At 59.9% G+C, this 24,790-nt stretch overlaps 1 protein-coding gene across 4 annotated transcripts in view; it reads right to left on the reverse strand.

The window, feature by feature from the left end:
• Positions 1-3,599: 3,599 nt before the first annotated feature.
• Scarb1 (scavenger receptor class B member 1) overlaps positions 3,600-24,790 on the reverse strand; it is a 38,721-nt gene continuing 17,530 nt past the window's right edge. Inside the window, exons 2-13 of one of the 4 annotated variants that reach the window (XM_070024882.1) lie at positions 23,661-23,818; positions 23,200-23,341; positions 21,522-21,725; positions 20,758-20,853; positions 19,291-19,406; positions 18,514-18,680; positions 15,227-15,345; positions 13,965-14,038; positions 10,610-10,661; positions 9,930-10,076; positions 6,475-6,603; positions 4,160-4,248 (exon numbers count right to left, since the gene is read on the reverse strand). In XM_070024882.1, the coding sequence (XP_069880983.1) occupies positions 6,475-6,603; positions 9,930-10,076; positions 10,610-10,661; positions 13,965-14,038; positions 15,227-15,345; positions 18,514-18,680; positions 19,291-19,406; positions 20,758-20,853; positions 21,522-21,725; positions 23,200-23,341; positions 23,661-23,818 (1,404 nt within the window). In that variant the 3' untranslated portion in view covers positions 4,160-4,248. Of the gene's footprint in view, positions 4,249-6,474; positions 6,604-9,929; positions 10,077-10,609; positions 10,662-13,964; positions 14,039-15,226; positions 15,346-18,513; positions 18,681-19,290; positions 19,407-20,757; positions 20,854-21,521; positions 21,726-23,199; positions 23,342-23,660; positions 23,819-24,790 lie in introns of all 4 variants that reach the window. The other 3 variants (XM_070024879.1, XM_070024880.1, XM_070024881.1) reach the window with 3 other exon arrangements.

Genomic DNA, 24,790 nt, shown 5'->3' on the forward strand with positions numbered 1-24,790 from the left:
AAGGCCACGCGTGTGCCGGAGGAGGGCGGTGGGGCTGTGAGTGTGCAGCGCAAGGCCACGCCTGTGCGGGAGGAGGGCGGCGGGCTGCGGCCACGGCTGGCCTCACCTGGCCCCTGGTGTCCCGCCGCCCACACGCCCAGGGGCTCCAACCAGAGCCCCGCACCCAGCACTGGCTCTGCCAGCCCCTCAGGATGGCTGTGAATTTGGCACAAAGGACAGACATTGACTCGTTTTCGTTTTTCAGGAAATTAATTCTGCAGCAGGCTGGGCAGCAGCCTGGCTGAGGTCCCACCCTGCAGCTCTCCGGGGTCCTGCAGGGTAGAGGAAATGTTCTCCAAAGTTCCAAGGGACTGGGCATCAGGGCAGGGGCCTTGGAATCAAAAACGGAGGCCAGAACAGCCATGAAGAAAGTCAAGCACCAGGCACTGTGGCTCACGCCTGTAATCCTAGCTCATTGAGAGCTGAGGTTCTGAGGATTGCAGTCTGAAGCCAGCCAGGGCAGGAAAATGTCCGTGAGACTCTTCCAATTCACTAGCAAAGGGTGATAAGGGGAACTGTGGTTCAAGTGAAAACACTAAGAGACAGTGCCCAGACCCTGAGGTGACCTCCCAGGAGCAGCACGTGCACGCACACCCACACCCACACCCACGCATGCACACCCACTCCCCCACACACACCGAGAGCTCCCGACCGTAGCCATCAGAAGCAGCCGGAGTGACCATGTGAGTTCAAGTCTTCAAAGAGCCTCTGGCTGGGTAGCCCAAGCAACTATTCCACCCTCTCTGAGCCTTTCAGGCTGAGGCTCAGAGAAGTCGTGACTTGTTCTAGGTCTCACAGTAATAAATCACAAACCGGGGATTCAATCCCCCACACTAGAAGGTGGAGTGTCCACGGTTAGCGTTTACACATTCCCTCACCCAGACTCTTCTCTTAACTGTGACTGGGAGTCCCTAATTATAGCCCCAGGGAATCCACACCTCTAAACACCAGCTGCTCTTGCTAAGGAAGGATAAAGGGACCGGCAGTGTTCCCGATGGGTGGGGGTCAGGGCCCGTTCACCAGCGCTGGCCCTGGCAGCTGTTCCAGTCACAGGTGAAGAGCACAGGCCAGACGCCCATGGCGTCCCCTGCAGCCCCCCCCCCCGGCCTCCCAGGCTCTGCAGCGTCTCTGTGGCCCTGTGGCCGCTGGATGCCGCCATTAACATCCCACTCTCCCTGTCCAGAGCGCCGCAGGGCGGGACGGCCACTCTGGGGTTTTCTGGGGGTGGCTGCTGCCCTCACCTGCCAAGTCTCAGGGGGTCTGGCAGGACCGCCTGTGGTTAGCTGTGCTCCCAGAAAAGCAAAAGGGAAGCCGGGGTCACTGGTGGCCAGTGGGGGCTGGGCAGTGAGGGGACACTGCTCGGGCTCCAAGAAGCTGGGGGCCTCAGTTTCCCCACAGCAGGCCTGTTGCAGGGAGGGAGGTACCCAGCTCTGGCAGCTGCCCGGCCCAGTGCTTGCCGGGGAGCCGGGGAACCTCAGCCAGGTCTGGGAGAGTGCGAGGGCCCTGCCTCCCGTCGGAGCCCACAGCTCAGGCGTGCGAGGGGAAGTCCCCTTCAGAGCACAGGCCCAGGGACGCAGCGTGCAGCACAGCAACCACAGCATGGATGTCCTAGGCCCTGGGCCCAAGGGCTGGGCCGCAGCGACCCCTGGTGGCTGGCCCAGCACTCGCAGTTGCCCTATGGGCCACGTCCCAGGCTGACCCTAGGGTTCTTACAAGAGTTCCTGGTTGGCCGGGCGCTGGTGGCTCACGCCTGTAATCCTAGCTACTCAGGAGGCTGAGATCTGAGGATCGCGGTTCAAAGCCAGCCCGGGCAGGAGAGACCGTGAGACTCCTATCTCCAATAAACCACCAGAAAACCGGAAGTGGCGCTGTAGCTCAAGTGGTAGAGCACTCGCCTTGAGCTAAAGAGCTGAGGGACAGCGCCCAGGCCCAGAGTTCAAGCCCCACGACCGACAAAAAAAAAAAAAAGAGTTCCTGGTTGCCAGTCACTGGTGGCTCATGCCTGTCACGCTACCTACTCAAGAGGCTGAGATCTGAGCATCATGGTTCGAAGCCAGCCAGGGCAAGAAGTCCACATGAGACTCTTATCTCCAATAAACCACCAGAAAACCAGAAGTGGAGCTGTGGCTCAAAGTGGCAGAGCACTAGCCTTGAGCAGAAAATTGCTCAGGGGCAGTGCCCAGGCCCTGATTCAAGCCCCCCTCCCAGACCCCTGTCCTACACTGAGTTCAAGCCCCCCACTCCGTCCCGTACTAACCACACCTGAGGCTCAGGTCTGCCAGAGTGGCCATGTGACCAGCACTAATGTACCCTGAGGCACGAGGCTGTGGCACTGGGAAAAATGTGCCTCCCGGAGCTCTCAGCCTGGTGCCCTGTGCTCGCTGCTGGACCCCTCCGTCCTGCTGCCTCCCAGCAACCCCAGACCCAGCACAGGACAGACAGCAGTCACGATGCTCCACCAACGCCTGCCAGTCCCCACCATTGAATCCTAAATGACAGAGCCCCCCCACCCTGGCTTCCCATGCTCCAGTAGCCCCCACAGCTTTCACGGGCTACCCCAGAGCCTTGACATGTGTACCTCCTGGTTCCTGGAGTGCCCTTTTGTGGATCTCTTCAACTCCAACAGGGATCAGAATACATGGCACTTCTCAGGGGAAACTTCTAGAAGCATTCTCCTGCCCCTCCCTCCCCCAGCGCCTTGCTCCTCTCCTCCCTGGAGTTACCCCAGGACGGAGCCTGGGCACAAAGCTTTGTGTCCATTAGACCATTAGATCTCCAAAGCAGATGCAAATGGCACCCCCCCACCCCCCCATTTCTGTGGTCCTGTCCTCATGGCACTCTTCTGTCCCCAGGACAACTTGTCCTTGGAGACCTGCTGGAGCCACACTGGTCCCTAGGAAGCCCCACGGCCCTGAGTTCAAAACCAAACACCTGGCACAGGCTCCTGAGCCAAGCTGTGACCCCAGGGAACAGGCTTGTTCAAATCCGCGTGCCCAGCTCGCCACCTGGTGGCCATCCCCGGAACTTCCCAGACCCAGCCTGCAGCCAGGGAGGGGCAGGGCCGGTGGGAGGATGGACAGACAGCCCTACACTTCAGAGACCCCTCCAAGGCAGCAGGGGGCAGAGCCTCCGGGTGACGGGCCTGAGCTCAGGCCCCAGCCCGGCGCCCAGCAGCAGGGCCTCGGGATCCGCGGGCCAGCCCTGTGTGCCCCCAACCCCCAGCTCCAGTTCAAAGAGGAAGGGCTGAGGGGCGCCACTGCTGGCTGGTGGCCTGACCTGGCGGCCCCTGGGGACAGAGGGCGGCCCCTGGGGACAGAGGGCGGCCCCTGGGGACAGAGGGCGGCCCCTGGGGACAGAGGGTGGCCCCTGGGGACAGAGGGTGGCCCCTGGGGACAGAGGGTGGCCGTGCTGACCGCGGCGGGCGGCTTGGCCACGGGGAACCCCAGGAGCCCCCAAAGTGCCCTCCCACCCCAGGCCTGTGCCAGGGGCAAGGACACCTGAGCCCCAGCACTCACCCACTTTAGCCGAGGCCAGGACTCCCAGCCCACAGCGCTACCGGGTTCACCCGTCAGAAAGGTTTATTGTTTCAACGAGGAATTCCTTGTAAAAGCTGACACAATTTCTCTTCCAGTAGAAAAGGGCAGCGGCCCCTGGCCTGGGCGCACCCGGGCCCTGCCCGGGCATCTTGGCCCCTGCTTGGCACCTGAGAGCTGAGGATGTGAGGGGATGGGCGGGGCCTGCACTGGGAGGAGGCGGGGGGGGGGAGGTGACACCCTGGGCCTGTGGTCGCAGGGACCGGGCTCTGTGCACAGGAGACCCTGAGGCAGCCCTTGCGGGTGGCCTGCATCCTCTGCCTGGCCCCAGCCTGGCCTCTCTGTGTGGATGAGTGACCAGCAGCGCCACGACACCTGGCCAGGGAAGCACGGGTGGCAGTGGGGTAGCCAGGGCCTGGCTCAGCTGGGAGGGCGGGCGCAGCCACGCGGAGAGGAGGGCGGCCTCTCCCTGGGCTCCACAGTGGTGGCTCTGTCCCCAAGCACCAGCTCATGTCCAGACAGGCGTGGCACAACCAGCAGGTAGGTGGCGCTGGGGTCAGGCTGTGGGGCTGGTGGGCCGTCTGCAGACAGAGTCTTCAAGAAGCGGGGTGCAGGGGCTGGGGGACCGGTCTGGCTGAGTGGCTAGGCTTGGGGGGCTCCCGGAGTCCTTGGCACCCTGCAGAGAAAGGGGGGGCCAGTCACTAGCCTGTCCCCCAGCCCCTAAACACCAGCTCCTCAGAGAGGGCATGGGGCGACGAAGCCACCCCTCCCTCCAAACAGGGAAACCGAGGCCCAGAGAGAGAGAGCAGAGGAAGGTGTGGGCGGTGCCACACTGTCACTCCCAGAAATGACCCAAGTATCCGTGCCAGGAGAATGCATTTCCCATCAGGGCCACGTGACCCTGGCCAGCGCCTAGGCTGAGGCTCACAGAACAGCGCTGGTGCACCTACTGCACCCCCACAACTGCAGGAGGGGGCGGGGAGAACACCCCCGCCCTGCAGCAGCAGGGGGGCTGGGGCCGGGAGCCTGGGGAGATGATCCAGACAGAAGAGGGAGGTGCGGCAGAGTGAGCAGAGACTACATCCTATCATCCTATCTGGTTTTGCATTTCAAACCTCCAGTGTGGAGAAGCTTGACAGTTAAGAACAGGAGGTGGCCGAGCGCACATCTATAGTACGGGCTGAGGAGACAGAGGCGGGAAAGTTCGACACCACCCTCGGCCTACCCCAAGACTCTGCCATGACAATAAGAAGATGTACAGCTGGGAGCCGGTGGTCACCTCGACAGGAGCTGCCCAGGAGGCAGAGGTCAGGACGGCAGTTCAAAAAGTTGCTGACCATCCCCTCTGCCCCCAACCTCACCAGACAAGGCTGAGCAAGGGGCTGACCCGCGACGCGACTCACAATGACCCAAGCCAAAAGAGCAGGAGTTGCGGCTCGAGTGGTAGAGCACAAGCCTAGCATGGAGCCCTAAATTCAAACCCCTCAGTACTGGGAAAGCAGAAACCCAAGCCCAAACCTACCCATCAGGCCCATGGGAAGCGGCTCCTCCACACTTTGGAGCCCCGGCCTCCTGAGACACAGGTCATGCGCTCAGGAGCCAGGACAGCAGAGACAGACAGAGGAGAACGCAGAATGTGGGAAAGATGGAGCTGGTAAGAACATCTCCCCAAGGGCCACCTGTCCAGCTGCGCCCACAGCCTGCTGCCCGCCCGCGGCCTCCGCCTGCCGCACCTCTGCCCAGCGCCCCATGGAGCTGCCTCTGCCACAAGCCCCTGGGGGCCACCCCACACCCAGGGGCCCACAACGGGTGGGGGCCTCCCCTCCACGCCCAGACTGCACCAAGCTGGGCGGGGCTCAAGGCGCACCTGGGGCAGTGGGTCCCAAGGTCGCAGCTTCTCTAATAACGAGAAACGGAGCGTGTTGGCAAAATAATCAGCAACCCCCTTGGCCTGAGCCTCACCGTCCTGGGTTCAGGAGTAGGGTGCCCACCAAGAAGAGGCCCAGAAAGGCCCGGGGCAGCGCGCCTTGCCCGCACTGGGGGCTGTCCTTGGGCCCTGGGACGCCCTGCTGAGCCCTGCCGCCCCCCTGGCCTAGGAACAGGGCTGGCGCCTCTCAGCCAGGCAGGTGGGTGCTCCCCACAGAACCTCCCCCTGCCAGTCCCAATTGACAGGCCTGGCAACAGCCCCACAGGGAGCCGCGGGACGCGCTGCTCGGAACCGGCTTCCAGTGCAGCCAGCTGGGTGTGACAGGGACTCACCCCCACTTAAAATGACTCGGTGGGCTCACACCTGCCATCCTAGAGACTCAGGAGACTGAGATCTGAGGATCACGGTTCAAAGCCAGCCTGGGCAGGGAAGTCTGTTTGACTCTCATCTCCAATATACTACTCAAAAGAAAGCTGGAAGTGGCTCTGTGGCTCCAGTGGGAGAGTGCCGTCCTTGAGCGCAAAGGCTCAGGGGCAGAGCCCAGGCCCAGAGTTCAAGCCTAGAACTGGCAAAAAACAAAAACCAAACAAAAACCCCTCAGTGTACCAGGTAGAATTTCCCGTGGGAGTGCAACCGGACAACCGGGATGCAGCTGGTGCTCGGCTCCGCATGCATCCCGCTCTTGATGAGTTACCCCGACTCAGGCCCATGCTTCTCGGAGGGTCCGTGAAGATGCAGACCCCTCAGGACCGGGCTCCGGGGTGAGAGGACCCCCACTTCCAGCAGCCTCCCCAGTGAGGGCCCAACCCTGGCCGGCAAGGTTCCACCTTGCAAATGAGACAGGAGCCCAGAGGTGCCACGGCACGGCCCTCCTCCCAGCACTGCCCGGGGCCCAACGGTGGCGCCCCCATGGAGGCCACGGGCAGGCATTCACCCCTGCAGACAGGCAGCGGGACTGGGTTACCTGGTACCCACCTACAGTCGGGCCTCCTGCAGCACTGTGCCCTTGGCCGCTGGCTTCATCAGCGACTCAGAGTAGGCCTGAATGGCCTCCTTATCCTCGGAGCCCTTCTTACCTCCACTCCAAAATAAATAGCATCTCTCCTAGAAGACAACCAAGCTTGTTTAAAGGCCACCTGCCCGGAATCAGAGATGTGTGCCTGCACAGCACCCAGGGCAGCTCAGAGACGCCAGGCCTGGCGTGCCAACCCAGCGTCACCAGGAAAAAGAGAAAGAAAAAACATCCACTCCCAGGAGTGATGGTGGAAGCCCAGCTACTTGGGAAGCCAAGGCAGGAGAATTGGGGGTTCAAGGCCAGCCAGGGTTGAGATTCAAAAGCAAAATACAGACTAGAGGCATGGTTCAAGTGTTAGAGTACCTCCTTAGCAAACAAAGGCACCAGGTGTTAAAATACACACACACACACACACACACACACACACACACACACACACACACTCACACACACTCTCTCCCTCTCCCTCTCTCTCTTTCTTTCTCAAAACACAGGCCTAGGGGACTCAGATAAAAGAACACAAGGCCTTGAACACAAAAACAAAAATGGAAAGGCTAGGAAAGAAAAGTCCCTCTGGAAAGCACCCTCGCCAGCGCGCGGTTTTTAAAAAGAAATCAAGACAAGGCACCAAAGCAGCCAGGCCTGCCAGGCCAGGGAAAGACACGAAATGTGGTGTTACAGCTGGCTGCCGGTGACTCACGTCGATAATCCCCAGATGAGAGGATCACGGTTCAAAGCCAGCCCAGATGGAAAAGACCGTGAGACTATCTCCAATTAACCACCAAAAAGCTGGAAGCGAAGGTGTGGCTCAAGTGGCAGAGTGCCAGCCTGGGATGAAATGCCAAGCAAGAGTGTGAGGCACTGAGTTCAAGCCCCAGTACCAACACACACACACACACACACACACACACACACACACACACACACACACACACACACACACACACACACACACACACACACACACACACACACACGCCGAGGCGCCCTGCAAAGTCGGGAGCATGGGGCCACAGAAAGGACGGACTCCTGTGGCCTGGGGTGAGGCTGCCGGAGTGAGACACTGTCCGCTGTCCTCTCCCTCCCAGGGACAGCTGAAGAAGAGCAGGAGGGACCTGAGGACCCCGGTGCCCAGCCCTCTGCTCTGCCCAGTGTCAAGCAGCCCCATCTGTGTTGCCGCCCTGGGGGCCGCAGGCCGGAGCCTGGGGCCTGGTCTCCTCTGCCCTCCTAGCCTGGCAGCCCCGGGCTGCCACTGAGCTGTGACGGGAAGGGAGCGTCCAGCAGTGCTGCCTGGACCACAGCCTCGGGGAAATCAGGTGACACAGTGGGCCTGGAGGTTTCTTCTGGAGGCTGGGGCTCTGGAAGGAAGTTGGGGGCCAGGAGCAGGGGTGGGGAGGCTTAGAATGGAAGTCAAGGCCCAGGCCCAGATGAAGAGTCCAGGGTAAGTTTTGATCCCCATAGCAAGCAAGGAAGCACCCACACCTTCTCAAGAGTGGAAAGAGAACCCATTGGCCAGAAGAAAGATCTGGAAAGCAGCGCTGGGGGTGTAGGGATCAGAAGTGAGCGCAGCCCCCACCCCGCCCACTGGGCTGCCCAGCTACATGTAGGTGGGCCCCAGTGGGCGGCTTTCGGGGCAGGGAGGCCAAGTGGGCTATCATAGCCTCCGGGCCTAAGGCCACGGCTCCACCCCTCACACCTGCCCTCCCTGCCCTGACTGGGGCCCCAACCTGGTCTCTGGACCTCATGCTCTGATTCTTTCTGGATGCCCCACACAGGTGCACAATGCCTCCCCCAAAATAAATTACGGGACATACACTGGAAGGCAAAGGACAGGAGTGGGGTGGTGGGCAGCTGGCCCACCTTGTATAGACCAACACTGGGTGCACCTGGGCTCTACACCCCTGCTTCGCCCTCCCAGTCCAGGCCCTCCCTGCCTATATCTGACCTCCTTGCTTTAAAGACTTCTGGAAGATTCCCATTGCTCCAGAAATCAGTCCAAGCTGCTCACCCTGCACCCAAGGGCCCTCAGACACAAGCCCCCCTCTCCCCCACAACCCCCAGAGTCCCTCTCCACCGCCTTTCTGTGATCACTGCCTCCCAATGCCTTGCTGGGGGATCCAAGTCTGGATCCCACCTCTTCCTGACCAGATGGGTGCCCGGGCACCCAGACAGGTGCTGTCCAATCTGAGAGCCACTGAGAAACAGATAAGCCACATGGAGTATAATATACACACTGAGCTAGTGAGCTGGGCACTGGTACCAGTGGCTCATGTCTATAATCCTAGCTACTCAGGAGGCTGAGACCTGAAGATCACAATTCAAAGCCAGCCCCAGCAGTAAAGTCCATGAAACTCCAATTAACAATTATCTGCAATTATCAACCAGAAAACCGGAAGTGGTTCTGTGGCTCAATGTGGTAGAGCGCTAGCCTTGAGCAAAAGAGTGCAGGCCCAGCCGAGCGCTGGTGGCTCATGCCTGTAATCCTAGCTACTCAGTAGGCTGAAATATGAGGATCGAGGTTCAAAGCCAGCCTGGGCAGGAAAGACTGAGACTCTTATCTCCAATAAACCACCAGAAAACTGGAAGTGGTGCTGTAGCTCAAGTGGTAGAGCGCTCACCTTGAGCTGAAGAGCACAGGGACAGCGCCCAGGCCCAGAGTTCAAGCCCCACAACTGAAAAAAAAAAAAGAGTGCAGGCCCTGGCTGTGGATTTTGCTGGTACAAAGGATGGCGACCATCTGTTTCACAGTTTGCTTTTCCTGATAAACCTGTGAAGACCTATCAACCTAGACAAAAAACTGCCTGCCACCAGTGCTGTGGTTAAAGGGATGGGTGGGGCCTTATCCAACAAATGACAATAAAATCTTTTAACAACAACAACAAAAAAGCGCAGGGACAGCGCCCAGGCCCTGAGTTCAAGCCCTACGACCGACCAAGACAAAAAAACAAAACCAACCCAAATCTCCACTGAGTCAGAGACCTAATCTGGTGGAAGACAGCACAAACACACCGTTTGCGTCGGTCACGTGGCCGTGATGTCCCCGGGCTCTCTCCGGCTCACGCCGGTTACAACTGGATTACCTTCGCTCGTCTCTGCCCTGAACGTGGCGAGTGGAACTGCACGCTCAAACCACACTCAGGCTCACCTTTCACCCCACCCTGGGCGGCGAGATGACACCCAGCTCACAACGGAGCCCAGGCTGGCCTGGAGCTCCCCACCCTGCCTCGGCCTCCTGCCTTCCTCCCCGGCTCCTTCACCAGCCCGGCGCAGCAGCCCCGCAGAACAGACAGAGCGGAGAGCGGAGAGCGGAGGGCGCAGAGCAGAGGGGCGGGACGCGCAGGGAAGGCGAGCTCCGGCCCCGCCCCGGAGGCCCCGCCCCGGAGGCCCCGCCCCCGCCCGGGCCCGCCCCGCCTACCTGGCTGCGGACTTGGTACACGACCGGCACGAGCAGCAGGGCGCCGCCCAGGGCGAGCAGCACATACTGCGCGTAGTGCAGCACCAGGGGCAGCAGCACCAGCTGCGTGTAGAACGTGCGCAGCGGCGCGCCCTCCATGGCCCCGCTCTGCAAGGCGGGACGACGATAATCAGCGGACGACGGAGTCGGCGGGACGCAGGCGCCCGCGTCTCCCGCGACCCTGCCCCTTCCCCTCCCAGGATTCCCTCGCTTCAGTGCACCGGAGGACTACATTTCCCAAAGTGCCTTGCAGCCGGGACCATGCAGTTACGCTGTAACCAATGGGAAATGGGTTTGGCCCCGCCCACGCGCTCGTGACTGTTCGACCGGACGGAATCCGAGGACGCCAGGGGCGCGGAAGGGACGGAAAGCGCCTGGAGCCAGAAAGGCCGCGTGGGGCCGAACAGGCCCTCCCGTTAACCAGCGAAAAGCCAGGCTGGAGGAGTGCCTGCAGCTGTGACGCGCTCAGCAAGAGAGCCCTGCAGGCGCGAGGTCCTGAACTCAAGGCCCAGCATTTAAAAATAAAACACAAACGGGGTGGGGACTCATCGCCAGGTGCAGCCGTCCCGCCCCCACCCGGGCTGACCACGGAGCTGGCGGCGGCCCCAGCCCCGCGTCCCTGCGAGTGCGCCCCGCCTCACCTGGCCAAACCACATCAGCGGCAGGACCACCGGCTCGATCTTCCCGGTTTGCCTGGAAGCGGGAGTAGAGCGGGTGAGCTTGGCAGTGCGGGGCAGGGGACGCGGGCCGTGGCGTGCCGGGGGGAGAGACGCGCGTGTGACTAGACAGGGCGGGTCTAGTCTAGGGGGCGGTACCCGGGGGCGGGGCGTGTCTAGGGGCGGCACTTAGGGGCGTGGTGTCTGGGGCGGCACTTAGGGGCGGGGCTGGGGCGGCACTTAGGGGCGTGGTGTCTGGGGCGGGACTCAGGGGCGGGACTGGGGCGGCACTTAGGGGCGGGGCTGGGGCGGCACTTAGGGGCGGGGCTGGGGCGGCACTTAGGGGCGTGGTGTCTGGGGCAGGGCTGGGGCGGTACTTAGGGGCGTGGTGTCTGGGGCGGGACTGGGGCGGCACTTAGGGGCGGGGCTGGGGCGGCACTTAGGGGCGGGGCTGGGGCGGCACTTAGGGGCGTGGTGTCTGGGGCAGGGCTGGGGCGGTACTTAGGGGCGTGGTGTCTGGGGCGGTAGTTAGGGGCGTGGTGTCTGGGGCGGGACTCAGGGGCGGTACTGGGGCGGTACTTAGGGGCAGGGCTGGGGCGGTACTTAGGGGCGTGGTGTCTGGGGCGGTACTCAGGGCGGGGCTGTACTCAGGGGGCGGGGCTTGGCGCGGGGCGGGGCTGTACTCAGGGGGCGGGGCGGGGGCGGGGCTTGGCGCGGGGCGGGGCTTGGCGCGGGGGCCAGGTGCCTGTCCTGCCCGGCTGGCTGGTGTCCCTGCCTCCGCTGTGCGTTTGCAGGACAGGGACCCTCAGGGGGTCTCGCCTGGCAGAGAGCCACCAGCCTCACAATTTGAATCGTCTTAGTGGGCCCAGAGGGGCTGGGAAGGTGGCTCAATGGTAGAGTGCTTGCCTCGCATGCATGAAGCCCTGGGTTCAATTCCTCAGCCCTGCATACACAGAAAATGCTGGAAGTAGTGCTGTGGCTCAAGTGGTAGAGCGCTAGCCTTGGGCAAAGAAGCTCAGGGACAGTGCCCAGGACTGGCAAGAAATAAATAAAAATTCACATCTTAGCCAGGCACCTGTGGTTCACACCTGTAATCCTAACTAGGATATGAGTTCAAAGCCAGCCTGGGCAGGAAAGTCCTTGAAACTCCTATGTCCAATCAACCTTGAGCACAGCAGCTCAGGGACAGTGTCCAGGCCCTGAATTCAAGTCCCACCACTGACAATAAAAAATTCAAGCCGGGCGCTGGTGGCTCACGCCTGTAATCCTAGCTACTCAGGAGGCTGAGATCTGAGGATCGCGGTTCAAAGCCAGCCCAGGCAGGAGAGACCGTGAGACTCCTATCTCCAATAAACCACCAGAAAACCGGAAGTGGCGCTGTAGCTCAAGTGGTAGAGCGCTCGCCTTGAGCTGAAGAGCTGAGGGACAGCGCCCAGGCCCAGAGTTCAAGCCCCACGACCGACAAAAAAAAAAAAATTCACATCTCCATGGCAAGGGCTCCCAGGACTTGGCTGATATCCTAGTGTCCCCTTATAAACCAGAACCTTACTTTTGTTCAAGATGGAAATTTAACCTGGGTTTGGGGAGCTGTGTGTGTAAATTCTGATGTGTCTGATTCGTGACACAGTAACAGAAACTTTGGGGGGGGGGGCGGGGGTCACCATGACTTCAACTCTGGACCTAGGTGCTGTCCCTGAGTTCTTCAGCCCAAGACAAGTGCTCTACCACTTGAGCCATAGCACCACTTCCCGTTTTCTGGTGGTTAATTGGAGATAAGAGTCTCATGGGCTTTCCTGCCTGAGCTGGCTTTGAACCTTTTTCCTTAGATCTCAGCCTCCTGAGTAGCTAGGATTACAGGTATGAGCCACTGGTACCTGGCTAACAGAAACTTTTTGTAAGATAGCTGTTTCCCTTTCAGATGCCTGAATGCAGATGCAATAGTTGGAGCTCCAGCAGCCATTTGAACTGGAGATGAACTTGAGGATAGAGACCTCAAAGTGCTAGAAAAATGGAGCCCACAAGCTGGGCTATGGCTCGTTGGTAAAGCAGTTGCTTACACTGTGCAAGGTACTGTGTTCAATCCTTGGCATCACAAACAGACAAAAGTAGGAACAGAAAGATGGGGTGGTGTTCGACTTGGACCACGAATGTCTTTGGGGAGCCTCTATCACCCAGAACTGTCTGCTCCCTAACATCTATGGGAATTCTGTAGCAGACCATTAGGCAACAGTGAAAAAAATAAGGTCAAAGAACCGGACTGCACGTGGTGTCAGGTAAACACAGCTGTGGAAGGATAAACAAGCAGGAGGAAGTGGCGCTGTGGCTCAAGTGGTGGAGCGCTAGCCTTGAGCTGAAGAGCTGAGGGACAGTGCCCAGGCCCAGAGTTCAAGCCTCAAGACCGACAAAAAACAAAAAAAACAAAAACAGGAGTGCAGCGTGGTGGCGCATGCCTGTAATCCCAGCTTACTCAGGAGAAGGAGCTGAAATAACTGAGGTTCAAGGCTGGCATTTATTGAGATCTTATCTCAAAACAAGCCAGGCGGTGCACGCCAGTAATCTCCGCTACTCAGGAGGCACAGATAGGATGCATGACATTCCCACCCAGCCCTGGATAAAAGTTCAAGACTCTGAAACACAGACTGAAAATTAAAAAACAAAAAAGCCTGAGATCATGGCTCAAGTGGTAGAGCACCAGCCACAAGCAAGAAAGCAGAGCAAGATGGGCTGGGAAGGTGGCTCAGTGGTAGAGCGCTTGCCTTGAGCTGAAGAGCTGAAGGACAACGCCCAGGCCCAGAGTTCAGACCCCACGACTGGCAAAAAAAAAAAAAAAAAAAGAAAGAAAGAAAGATAGCAGAGCAAGAGCCGGGTGCCGGTGTCTCATGCCTGTAATCGTAGCTACTCAGGAGGCTGAGATCTGAGGATCACGGTTCACTCTGACAGGAAAGTCAGTGAGACTCTAATCTCCAATAAACCACTAGAAAACCGGAAGTGGCGCTGTGGCTCAAGCGGTAGAGCGCTCGCCTTGAGCTGAAGAGCTGAGAAACAGCGCCCAGGCCCAGAGTTCAAGCCCCACGACCGACCAAAAAAAAAAAAAGGAAAGAAAGCAAGCAGAGCAAGAGGGCCAGCCCCCGGAATCGGCTGATAAGCTAACCTGCAGAGCTGAACCTCTTTGTACCACCACTTAGTAATAATAAAAAGGGAAAGGGGTCGGGGAGGGATGTCAGAACTCCAGCTCGGCAATTTCCAGAGTTAAGATGTCTGGGGGGGGGCGGGGAGAAGAAGCCAGGGAGGGACCCCTAGAGCCAGCCCCACGGCCCTCCCCACACCCCGGTGTGCTCACCCGATGCCTCGGACAGCTTTGATGTAGAGGCTGATCTGCAGCTTCACGGAGCAGTTCATGGGGATGCCGGTGACCTGCGGCGACAAGCCAGTGAGCAGCCGCACAGGCACACGGGGCCTGGCCAGAAGGGCAGCCCAGGCCGCCTGCCCCAAGGGTATCGGGGAGCCCCTACCCCCCCCCCGCCCATCACCCAGTCCCCCTGGAGAAAGACCCCAGGGTGGCAGCCCAGGAGGGGCTCCTTCCTTGAGGAGGGCCCCAAGACCTCAAGCTGGTGGCAGTCCCCGCACGTCCTCGGGCCAGGGTGTCAGCCTGGAGCTAGCACGGCCTGCCGTAGCCGGGCCACGCGTGGTCCCGTGAGTGCCAGCAGGCGACGCACTCCTCATCAACAGCAGACACCTTCCCTGACTGCAGCCTGCCCTGGAGCCCAGGCTGTCCTCAGCCTCCCCAGGCTGGGGTTACAGGATGCAGGTCCACACCTGGCTAAGCATGCACTGTGTATGGGTCCTCGGCACAAACCTACAGGGCTGAGCTACACCTACTCCAGCGTTTCACATACACTGATGTGATTTCTATTTTTCAATTTATAACTGACTTTGAAAATAGGTACTGTAATCCTCGTTGCTCAGGAGGGCCTGAGGATTGCAGTGTGAAGCCAGCGCAAGTCTGGGCGCCTTAGTTCCAATTAAGCACCAAAAAAGCTACAAGTGGCACTGTGGGTGCTAGCCTTGAGCAAAAGCGCTCAAAGAGAGCGCCCAGGCCCTGAGTTCAGTCCCCGGGACTGACACACACATACACCGAGTCATTCTTTTTAGGAATGGTTAAGTGCCTGGGGTACAGCACCCCCCCCAGTGTGTACAGACTCCAGTCTCATCCCCAGCTTTGCCCCCCAAACCACCTCGCTGGCCAGGAGTCGCCGCTGGGAGCCCACGCAGGATTCTGGGCTGTGTGGAAGCCCGTGGGTCCCATGGGCGCCGGGCGGCATCTCACATGTCCAGGTCTGGGCGTGGACAGAACTCCCGAGGTAGAGGACACTGCCCGCAGCTATCTGGAGCTTTACGGCCTCACCAAGTGGCTGATAATCCCTAATTAATTTACTGTCCTGAGGGCCTTTAGAGAGCTGATAACAAGATAATGGCAGCCTTGAACTAGAGTCAGGGTACACGGGGCCTTGGACAGCTGATGTTCACAGGGTCCGTGCCAAGGGCAGGTTCCTCACCCCAGGCCGAGATAGCTCTTCTGGGGGGGGGCAGGGCCAGGCTCACCGGGTGGATGTCCAGGAACAGGGCGTGCTCCTCGGGGTTGGGGTGCAGGCCGAGCACCGCTTGTGTCAGCACAGGGTCAGCATTGTAGAAGTGGGGGTGGGAGAGGAAGAGGGGTGCATCTGGGAGCAGAGCAGACGGGACAGATGAGGGTGCTGGCCAGCGCATGCGCGCGCACGTGGAAGACACCGGTGCTCAGGGACCAACCCCCCCCTCCCGCCGAGAAATCCCAGAGATGGGAGGCTCCCCGTCTCCCCACCCCGTGACCCCCGAGCCAGCCAGAGACTCGGGATGGGGCCAGCGGGAGCCAGGAGAGGTGGTACAGCTGGCCACCCCAGCAGCAGGCTGGCGGGGGCGGCTGGTAGAGATGGGGTCTCCACTAGGAAGAAGGGCTCTGAAAGTTGGGAGGACAGGACAACCACTCCAAATGACCCCGGGCTGCCCACTCTGCCGGGTGAGGTTCACACCGTGCGAATTCCACCACCCCGCAGCTCCCCAGGCCTGGCTTTCCTGAAAGTGGAAAGCCTCACCAAGGCCCCACCCCTCCCCCACCCCAGGTATCTAGACCCTTCCGAGGTCAGAAAGACAGGATTAGCCCTGCAAGCTTGCAAGACCCCATCTCAACTAACAGCTGAGTGCAGTGGTGCCTGCCTACCATCCCCGTGGCATGAGGAAGCACAAGAGGAAGACCACAGACCAGGCACACAGCGAGGCCCTAACTTGAAAATAACCACTGCGGAGAGGGGAGGGGGCATGGCTCAGAAAGAAGAGAAACACAAGGAGAGGCCTTCAAGCCCCCCACAGCATTCTGGTAGCAAGGCCTGCTGGGACAAACTCCCTCCCGAGGTAGCGGCCCTGGCTGGGCCACGGACTCCCATTCCTGTGGTGCCCTCGGGAAGTGACGCGCCATGGCCCGTGGCCGGGTCCCACGTGCAGGTCCCCCCCACACACACCCAGGAGGCTTTGCAGTGACTGCCTGCACTTGCGCCATTTTATCTCCCTACGTCCAGACGGAGCCCGGCCCAGGCAATCCGCATAATTAATTTATAGCTTTATGGCAAGTCTAACCCAACATAATTGCCCAGGATTTTCAGGGATTACAACTGAGGAGCTGAGAGGGGAAGGTCAGAGATGTTAGGAGAGGGAGTCCTGAGTCCGAGAAATTATCAAAGCCCCAAAAGGGAACTGTGCAGGTATTCATAATCTCCAGAGAAAATGCCACTGAAAGGCAGATTTAGGAAGGGCAAGCATCAAGATCAAGAGCGGTCTAGTCTCCCCACAGTACTACTCGAAAGACACAAAGGCGGGCTGGGAAGGTGGCTCAGTGGTAGAGCGCTTGTCTTGCATGCATGAGGCCCTGGGTTCGATTCCTCAGCACCACATAAGCAAAAAGAAAAAAACCGGAAGTGGTGCTGTGGCTCAAGAGGTAGAGCCCTAGCCTTGAGCTGAAGAGCTGAGGGACAGCGCCCAGACCCAGAGTTCAGGCCCCACAACCAGACCCAAAAAAAAAAAAAGAAAAAGAAAAAGAAATGCACTCATTACCTTACTCATGTAACCATAATCCCTCTGTACAGCATCTTTACAATAAAAGAAACAATTAAAAAAAAAAAAGACACAAAGGCCAGTCAGATGCTGATGGCTCCACCTGTAACCCATGTCAGGAGGCTGAGGATGGAAGGACTGAGATTTGAGGCCAGCTTGGGCAAGAAAATCTGTGAGACTTCCAAAGGGCGGCACGGGCAAAGGAACGGCCGTGTGGGGTGCAGGGAAGAGGCTCTGGGGGGCCAGCTGGGCTCCCGAGCCCCGTCACTAAGGAGTCAGCTTTCCTACAGCAGGGACCCACACACACGGCCGACAGTGGGTGGCCACCTGTGCCGCCTGGCCTGGCACTGGCTGCAGAGTTGCTCACAGGGGCCAGCTGTTCTCTGGGAGCACGGCCGCCGTGTGGCCGCCTGGCACAGGTTTGTTGTTTTGTCGATTTTTGTTGTTTGGGTTTGTGGGGTTTTGTGGGGTCTGAACTCAGGGCCTAGGTGCTATCCCTGGGCTTTTTTTGCTTAAGGCTAGCACTTGAGCCACAGCTCTGCTCCAGCTTTTTGGTAGTATACTGTAGACAAGAGTCTCACAGACTTTGCTGCCCCGGCTGGCTTCAAACCACCATGTTTACATCTCAGCCTCCTGAGTAACTGGGATTACAGGTTTGAGCCACCGGCACCCGGTAGAAATGCTTTTTTTTTTTTTTTTTTTTTGGCCAGTCGTGGGGCTTGAACTCAGGGCCTGGGCGCTGTCCCTGAGCTTCTTTTGCTCAAGGCTAGCGCTCTATCACTTGAGCCACAGACCACTTCTGGCTTTCTGTGTATGTGGTGCTGAGGAATGGAACCCAGGGCTTCAGGCATGCTAGGCGAGCGCTCTTACCCGAGCCACCTTCCCGGCCTTTTTCCACCTGGACTTGGTGAGTCTGTTGCAATGGAAGCGGGCATGCAAGCGCAGCCCACAGTGGCCAACTGACGGGCTGTGGACTGGGTCGGACTGGGTCAGGGCCGGGGACGGAGGGGGGACAGATGGGGCTGCCGGGCCTGCGCGTGCAGGGCGAGGGGTAGGGAGGGGCCGGGCCCAGCCGTGCTTGGCTTGAGCAATGGAGGCGGGCGCCAAGGGGACCGGCACAGCTGCAGACGCCAAAGGACATCGTGGTCCCAGAAATCACACCTGGCGCTGCCAACAGGAGGCTCTGACAAAACAAGCAGCGGGCGCGCGGCCAGCCCGTCACGTGTGGGAGCAGCCCAGCGGCCGGGCGGTCCCAACCCACACCCAGCCCAGGGCCACGGGAATCGAGGTCACAGGTCAGCTGCTTTAGGACAGGAAGGGAATGCTGTCCGTCCTAAATACCGAAAGGGTCAGAAGAGGCAAGAGGACAGAGGTGAGCCCAGGGATCCGAGGCTGCCCACCCCAGAAATGGGAAGGGGTGCAGCAGGAGGAAGCGGCAGAGGAGTGAACCCCCCCACACACACAGCGGCCCACAGCACCGCCGTGACCTTAGCCCGGGGAGACCGAGGCAGGCTCAGAACTACAGAACCAGAGATAACGAACTTGTGTGCAAGTGTGTCCCAGGGTCTGATACACACAGCCTGTTTTCTTCCTCCAGTTATCTCCCTGCCGCTCCTTATCTGCAGCCTAGTGGAATTATCAAGGGTGCAGAGACCACAGCTTGGGTGGACACTGGCCGAAGAGTCCCTGCTGGCTCAGGCCCTGCCCCTGGGGGGGGGGGGGGGGGAAGCAGGCAATGGGACACGCACGGAACCTGCAGGTGCTCATGTTCTGGATGCCGGACTCCAAGCACGGGCAGAAGCCTTCGTTGGGTGGGTAGACAGAGCCATTGGCAAATAAGGTTTTAGGGGCCACAAAGCGGTAGATGGGGATGCCTTCATACACCCCAGGCTCTTTGTAGATGAGCTTCATGGACCTGCGGGGGGGGGGGGGGGGCGCAGACAGGTAAGGAAGGACCCAGGAATGCAGGCCGAGCCCAGCTCGCCAAGGTGGCCACTGCACAGCCCTCTCCCGTGGCCAGAGCACGTCACCTCTTCCTGGGGTCGGCAATGGCCTTCCCCCAACCCCATCCACTGTCTGCACCCAGAGAGCCTTCCACCAAAAGCTGTGTGCAGTCAAGCCTCCTTCCAAGGACCCCATCTCAGTTTGGGAGCCTGGTGCTGATGGCTCACACCCAGGTCCTCTCACACTCAGCTGAGAGCTGAGGGCTACAGTTCGAAGCTAACATGGGCAGAAAAGTCTGTGAGACTCTTATCCCCATTAATCAGCAGAGCCAGAAGTAGAACTGTGGCTCAAGCAGTAGAGTGCTAGCCTTGAGCACAAAAGCTCAGGGACAGTGCCCAGGCCTAGGACCAGCATGTATGTGCATGTAAGCACACTTGCACACACGCACACACGCACATACACACACACACACAACAATTCAAGATGGTGCAGAGCCACGGGGCGCTCTCTGCGCACACAAGGCCCCACGGTTGCATTGGGCCCCTGACCCAGGACAGCAGGAGGCCCTGGCCAGCGCCTACCTGCACGCCTCGGGGCTGTAGAACTCCAGTGACGACTCAGGAGTCATAAACGGCGGCCACATCTGCCCAGAAGTCCCATTGATCATGTTGCACCCCTCCGAGTTCCAGTAGCTGACCTGCGGGGGGGGGGGGGAGCTGCGGGAGCTGCGGCCTCCGGGCAGCCGAGGCCTCCAGCAGCATCACCGTGCCCCGCCCGCCCTGCTGCCAGCGCCACCACTCAGTTCCCACACCGGCACCCTGTGGCCAGCAAGGACAGGACACCCCGCGTCCCATGGCCTCAGCCATTTCCTCTGGAAGATGGAAACACTGCTGCCACACACTGCCAGACGTCAACAGGCAAACTACCCACAACCACTGACCTGCAGCAGAGGCCTCACAACAAGCGGTCAGGGAGCTGCCCCTGGGGCAGAGCCAACGCACTCTTGGCACCCGTCAGCCCCATTAGAACTCTAAACCATGCATCGTTTCACATGGAAGAAGCAAGTCAGAAAGTATTAATGGCATCCCTTAGGGGTAAGAATGCTCTCCAGCCAGGCGCACGGCCGTGCCTAGAACCCCAGCATGAAGGAGGCTGAGAAAGTTCCAGACCCACCTGAGCTACCTAGGGAAACCATCTCAAATGACTACTTTTGCTTTTTTTCTGCACTGGTCTTGGGGCTTGAATTCAGGGCCTGAGCACGACCCTTGAGCATTTTTGTTCAAGGCTAGTACTCTACCACTTGAGCCCTAGCTCCACTTCCAGCACTTTGCTGGCTTATTGGAGTCTCACAGTCTTTCTTGCCCAGGCTGGCTTTGAACTGTGATTCTCAGATCTCAGCCTCCTGAGCAGCTAGAAGTACAGATGTGAGCCACCTGTGCCCAGCATCCATCATCCAGCTCAAGCTATTCCTTTTTAAATGGCTGGGATGTGAGTCAATGGTAAAGCACTGTGTACCATGCAACAGACTGTGTTCCATTCCTTGAATAAGAGAGAAAGAGAGACAGAGACCTGTGTTTCATCCCTTGCATAAAAGAGATAGACAGAATGACAGAGAGGGAGACAGAGAGCACCAGTCACTAAGGTGCAAAAGAAAGCCAGCCCATGGCATGTTTCCAGTGAATTCCGGGCACACGGGAGCAGGGTTCAAAGGAGAAGTGGGCTTTCCTCGGGGGACAGGGCAGGCTGCCTGGGAGGACTGTGCATGGCTCCATTGTTTGGTTTTAATGGGAATGTCTTCCTGTGTTCTGGGCGCAATTTCAAAGCTGTTCCGCCCGAACCAGGAGTTGGAGGAGCAGAGCTGTGCCTAGACAGACGCCAGGCGCCCGTGTGTGGGCGCGCATGCGTGCGTGCCAGGCGCCCGTGTGTGAGCGCGCATGCGTGCGTGCCAGGCGCCCGTGTGTGAGCGCGCATGCGTGCGGCCGAGCCGGGAGCAGTGGGGCCCCGGGCCGGCTTCCTGGGCGGCCATCCCCTCCACCACCTCCGCTCACCTTGCTGAGCCCGTTCCACTTGTCCACAAGGTGGATCCTGCTGAAGTTCTGCACCCCGGTGAACACCGTGAAGACCTCAGAGTCTGAGTTGTTCATCTGAGGACAAAGGCACGGGGGAGGAGGAAGAGGAGAAGAGTTGACAATGAGCCCCACTGTGGCTCTCAAGGGCTTTCCAGAAGCTGGGCCCCATGGACGGAGCTACCCCTGTGCCGGCTACCGTGCCCTGACGAGGGCACAGGACGCTGCCTGGCTCTGAGGTGGCAGCTGCTGAGCCACGAGTCCAGCATTCCCCGTCTGCCTTCTGCCCTGCACTGACACGTGCCCTGGGAGTTTGGGGAGCCCGTGCCTCAGCTGCCAGGGCCCAGGCCGAGCACGGGCGTCCGGGCGCCGGCGCTCAGCATTGTGCGGTGGCTGCGGTGACGGCAGGCAGGCCGCATGCGCACGCCCGCACGTGCGCGCGCTGGGCACGGGCCGCGGCCACAGGCACAGCTTGTCCCGCTTCGCCCCAGAGCCAGCGACCCAACAAAACCCAAGCCACTTCTGGCGCATCAGGGTGACCCCGAAGGACCGCGGCCGCTTTCCGGCCCCTGCAGCTGCGGGGAAGCGGCTATTCTAGCTCACAGAAAACACGGGAAGTCATCCCCCGCCCCCGGAGGAAGCCCGGGATGCTGAGCTGCTGGCTCGCAGCGGCCCTGCCCGGTCACCAGGGGTCAGGACCCAGAAGAGGCCGGCGGCCATCTGCCCCCACAACCATGCCCGCTCACCTTCACGAACAGCCCGAACTTGCCCTTGACGGGGAGCATGTCTGGGAAGTACTTGTTGAGGAGGTTCACCAGGGGGTCCTCATAGCCCCACATCACCTCGCCCACCGTGCGGTTCATGAAGGCACGCTGCCCGAGCGTGCTGAAGGCCAGCGTCATGAGGAGCTTCAGGCTGGTGGGCCTGTGCTCCATCATCGTGGCCGCGCCCTGCAGAGCAAGACACCGCTGGCCAGCTGCCGCCCCCGACCCTCTCCGCCCTCCCCTCCCTCCTCCTCACCCCCGGGCTCAGGCCCTGCACCCGCCTGTCACCCCAGCCGCAGTGACGGGTTCAGAAGTAAGCATGAACCCCTACCCAGGCAACACGCATGTCCCGCAGGGGCTCCGCCAGGCTCGGAACCTGGGGGCCAGTGAGCCTGCACCTGGGGGGGGGGGCGGAGGGCACACCTGCTGGGAGGGGACCCAGCGCAGACCGGGGACTGCCGCACCCCAGATGAAGCCAGTCTCAAAACCAGCCCAACTTCCACCCATTAGTCATTTGAGCTGAAAAATTCCTTTTTGCTGAAGGCACCTGGGCATGTACTGAGAAACCATCTCGTGTCCTAGAAAGGGGCCAGGCAGACGCTCCACTTGCACCTGCTCATGCTTCCGCGGGGCTGTCCCGGCTCCATGGATGTGACACTTCGGGCAGAGAGCCTCACGGGCTTTCCTGCTACCATGCTCAGATCTCAGCCCCCCGAGCAGCCGGGTGCCCCACGTGAGCCACCAGCGCCTCGTTGGTTTCTTTGCTCTTCCTTTCCTTCTTATTTTGTGGTACTAGGTACGGGCTAGGCAGGTGCTCTACCACTTGGGTCACACCCCAGCCCCTGGGCTCATTTTTCAAAGGCACGGCAGGATCAAGGCCGGCCTAGAGGAGGAGGGGCCGCACTCGGAGCAGGCGCTGTCCGGTCTGGTCCCACAGGGACCACGCGGCTCCTTTGCCTTCCAATCATCTTTGGGAAGGTGATAAACACATCGTTTTTAAAAAATCAAAACAGGATACAAAACAAAATATAGGTCCCTCTCCACACTCGGCTCTGGGCCAGGCTCCCAAAGCCCTGAAGTCGGCTTTTGTTTGGTGAGTGATCCAAGACAGCTTTTACGTTTCCCAATGGATAGGAAAAGAATCAAAATCACATTGTCCAGGAAACACGAAAATCCTGTGGAGCCCATGTCCTTTGCCCAGGGTGCCGGGGAAAGGGACAGGGCCACACCCACGTGGGATCGCTGGGGGCTGCAGCTCAGACCCCCTTCAGCGCCCCCTTGGGCTCTGCGTGAACCATTCCCCGCAGCCCTAGGAAGGCTGCGCTCAACACTGGCATGACCAGCGCCTGGACACGGGGAGGCTCTGGCCATTCCTGGCTAGGCTGACAACCTGTTGATGCCCCCGACCCGGCCCGAGGTGTCCCCATGCTGGCACCCAATGTCCTGGCAGAGCTGGAGGGCAGGGCAGGCTCCCAAAGCTCCCCCGTGCCCGGGGGTCTGCCCGGCCTCCTACGGGTGAAGTCAGACACAGCCTGGGTCCCACCCGGGTGGAAAGCACCCCCCAAACAGCTGTCCCGACCCCAGGCCGGGGGCCAGCCTGCGGCAGCCTCCGAACAAGGAGGGGCAGTGGGGAGAAGGGCCGCGGGCTGCGGAGACTCACCAGGACCAGGATGTTGGGCAGGACGATGTAGTCGTTTTCGTCGCCCCGGGACCTGTCGGGCTGGAACTGGAAGCTGCGGTGCTCCCGGAAGGACACCGTGTCGTTGTCGTTGAAGGTGATGTTGGTCTTATGTCTGAACTCGCTGCGTGGAGACGCCAGGTCAGCGCGGGCACACCCGGGGCAGCACCACCCCCCGCCGGCTCGGCCCCCACTGCCCGCACCGGTGCCCGTGTGCACGCACCCATGTCTCCTGCGTTCGTCTCCCCCCACGGACCGCAAGGCCCCTCGCTGTTCCACCAAGAGCTAGGCACCAGCTGCCGGCGGCCCAAACACAAGAACTGTTTTCTTGGAGGCTAGAGGTGTGGCTCAAATGGTAGAGTGCCAGCCTCACAGGCACAAGGTCCTGATTCAAACCCCAGTACCCCCCCACACACACAGACACCATGGCTGCCGGGCCTCACCGGTACACGTAGGGCCCGCGCTCCTGCACCAGCGGCTTCTCGCCCTTCAGGATCTCGTCGGGGTTGATGACCTCGAAGAAGTAGATGGACAGGTAGAAGGGGACGGGGATCTCCTTCCACATGTTGAAGGACAGGCTCTGGGGGTCGATGCGCACGTTCTACGAGGAGACAGCTCATAGGAGGGCGGCCGTGCACGTCCAGCCCGCGCCGGGGCCGGTCCTGCTCACCCTGCCTCCCAAGCAATGAATCCTAACCACACGAACAGTGAGCAACACTAACGAGTGTTTGTATGCTTCCAGCGTGTGTGTGTGTGTGTGTGTGTGTGTGTGTGTGTGTGTGTGTGTGTGTGTGTGTTTGTGGCGCATGTACCTGTGTGCATGCACCAGTACTGGGGCTTGAACTCAGGGACTGGGCACTTGAGCTTTGTTTGCTGTGAAGACTGCTCAGGGCTGGGAATGTAGCTCAGCAGTAGAGTGCTTGTCTAGCATGAATGAAATCCTGGGTTCGATTCCTCAGCACCACATACGTAGAAAAAGCCAGAAGTGGCACTGTGGCTCAAGTAAAGTGCTAGCTTTAAGCAAAAGAAGCCCAGGGACAGTGCCCAGGCCCTAAGGTCAAGCCCCAGGACTGGCAAAAGACTGCTGAGCCTGCTCAAGACTGGTGCTCCACTACTTGAACCACAGGTCTACTTTTTGTTGGCTAGTTGGAGACAAGATTTCACGGACGTTCCTGCCTAGCCTGGCTCAAATCTCAGCTTCTTGAATAGCTAGGATTACAGATGTGAGCCACTGGCGCCCCATAAAATCTTATTTATAAAACTTGGCAGGGGGGGGGAGGGACTCAGGGCCTTGTGCTTGTGAGGCTGACACTGTACCACTGGAGCCCCACCTCTAGTCTACATGGGGTGGGCACGTGTGGATCGCTGATGGGGCAGGGCAGGATGGCCCCACACACAGGGTGGACACGGGCGGATCGCTGACAGATGGTGGAGGATGCAGCGGGCGGGTGGAGATCAAACCACCAGAGACTGCCCCAGGCGACCCACTGTGCACCCACCCAACAGAAGTAACTCAGCATCCAAGAGAAACCACAGCGGGTGAGGGCAGGCCCGCCTGTAAGCCCAGCACCTG

The sequence above is a fragment of the Dipodomys merriami genome, unplaced genomic scaffold, assembly GCF_024711535.1.
Source record: "Dipodomys merriami isolate MVZ:Mamm:240054 unplaced genomic scaffold, mDipMer1.0.p SCAF_163, whole genome shotgun sequence".
Lineage (NCBI taxonomy): Eukaryota > Metazoa > Chordata > Mammalia > Rodentia > Heteromyidae > Dipodomys > Dipodomys merriami.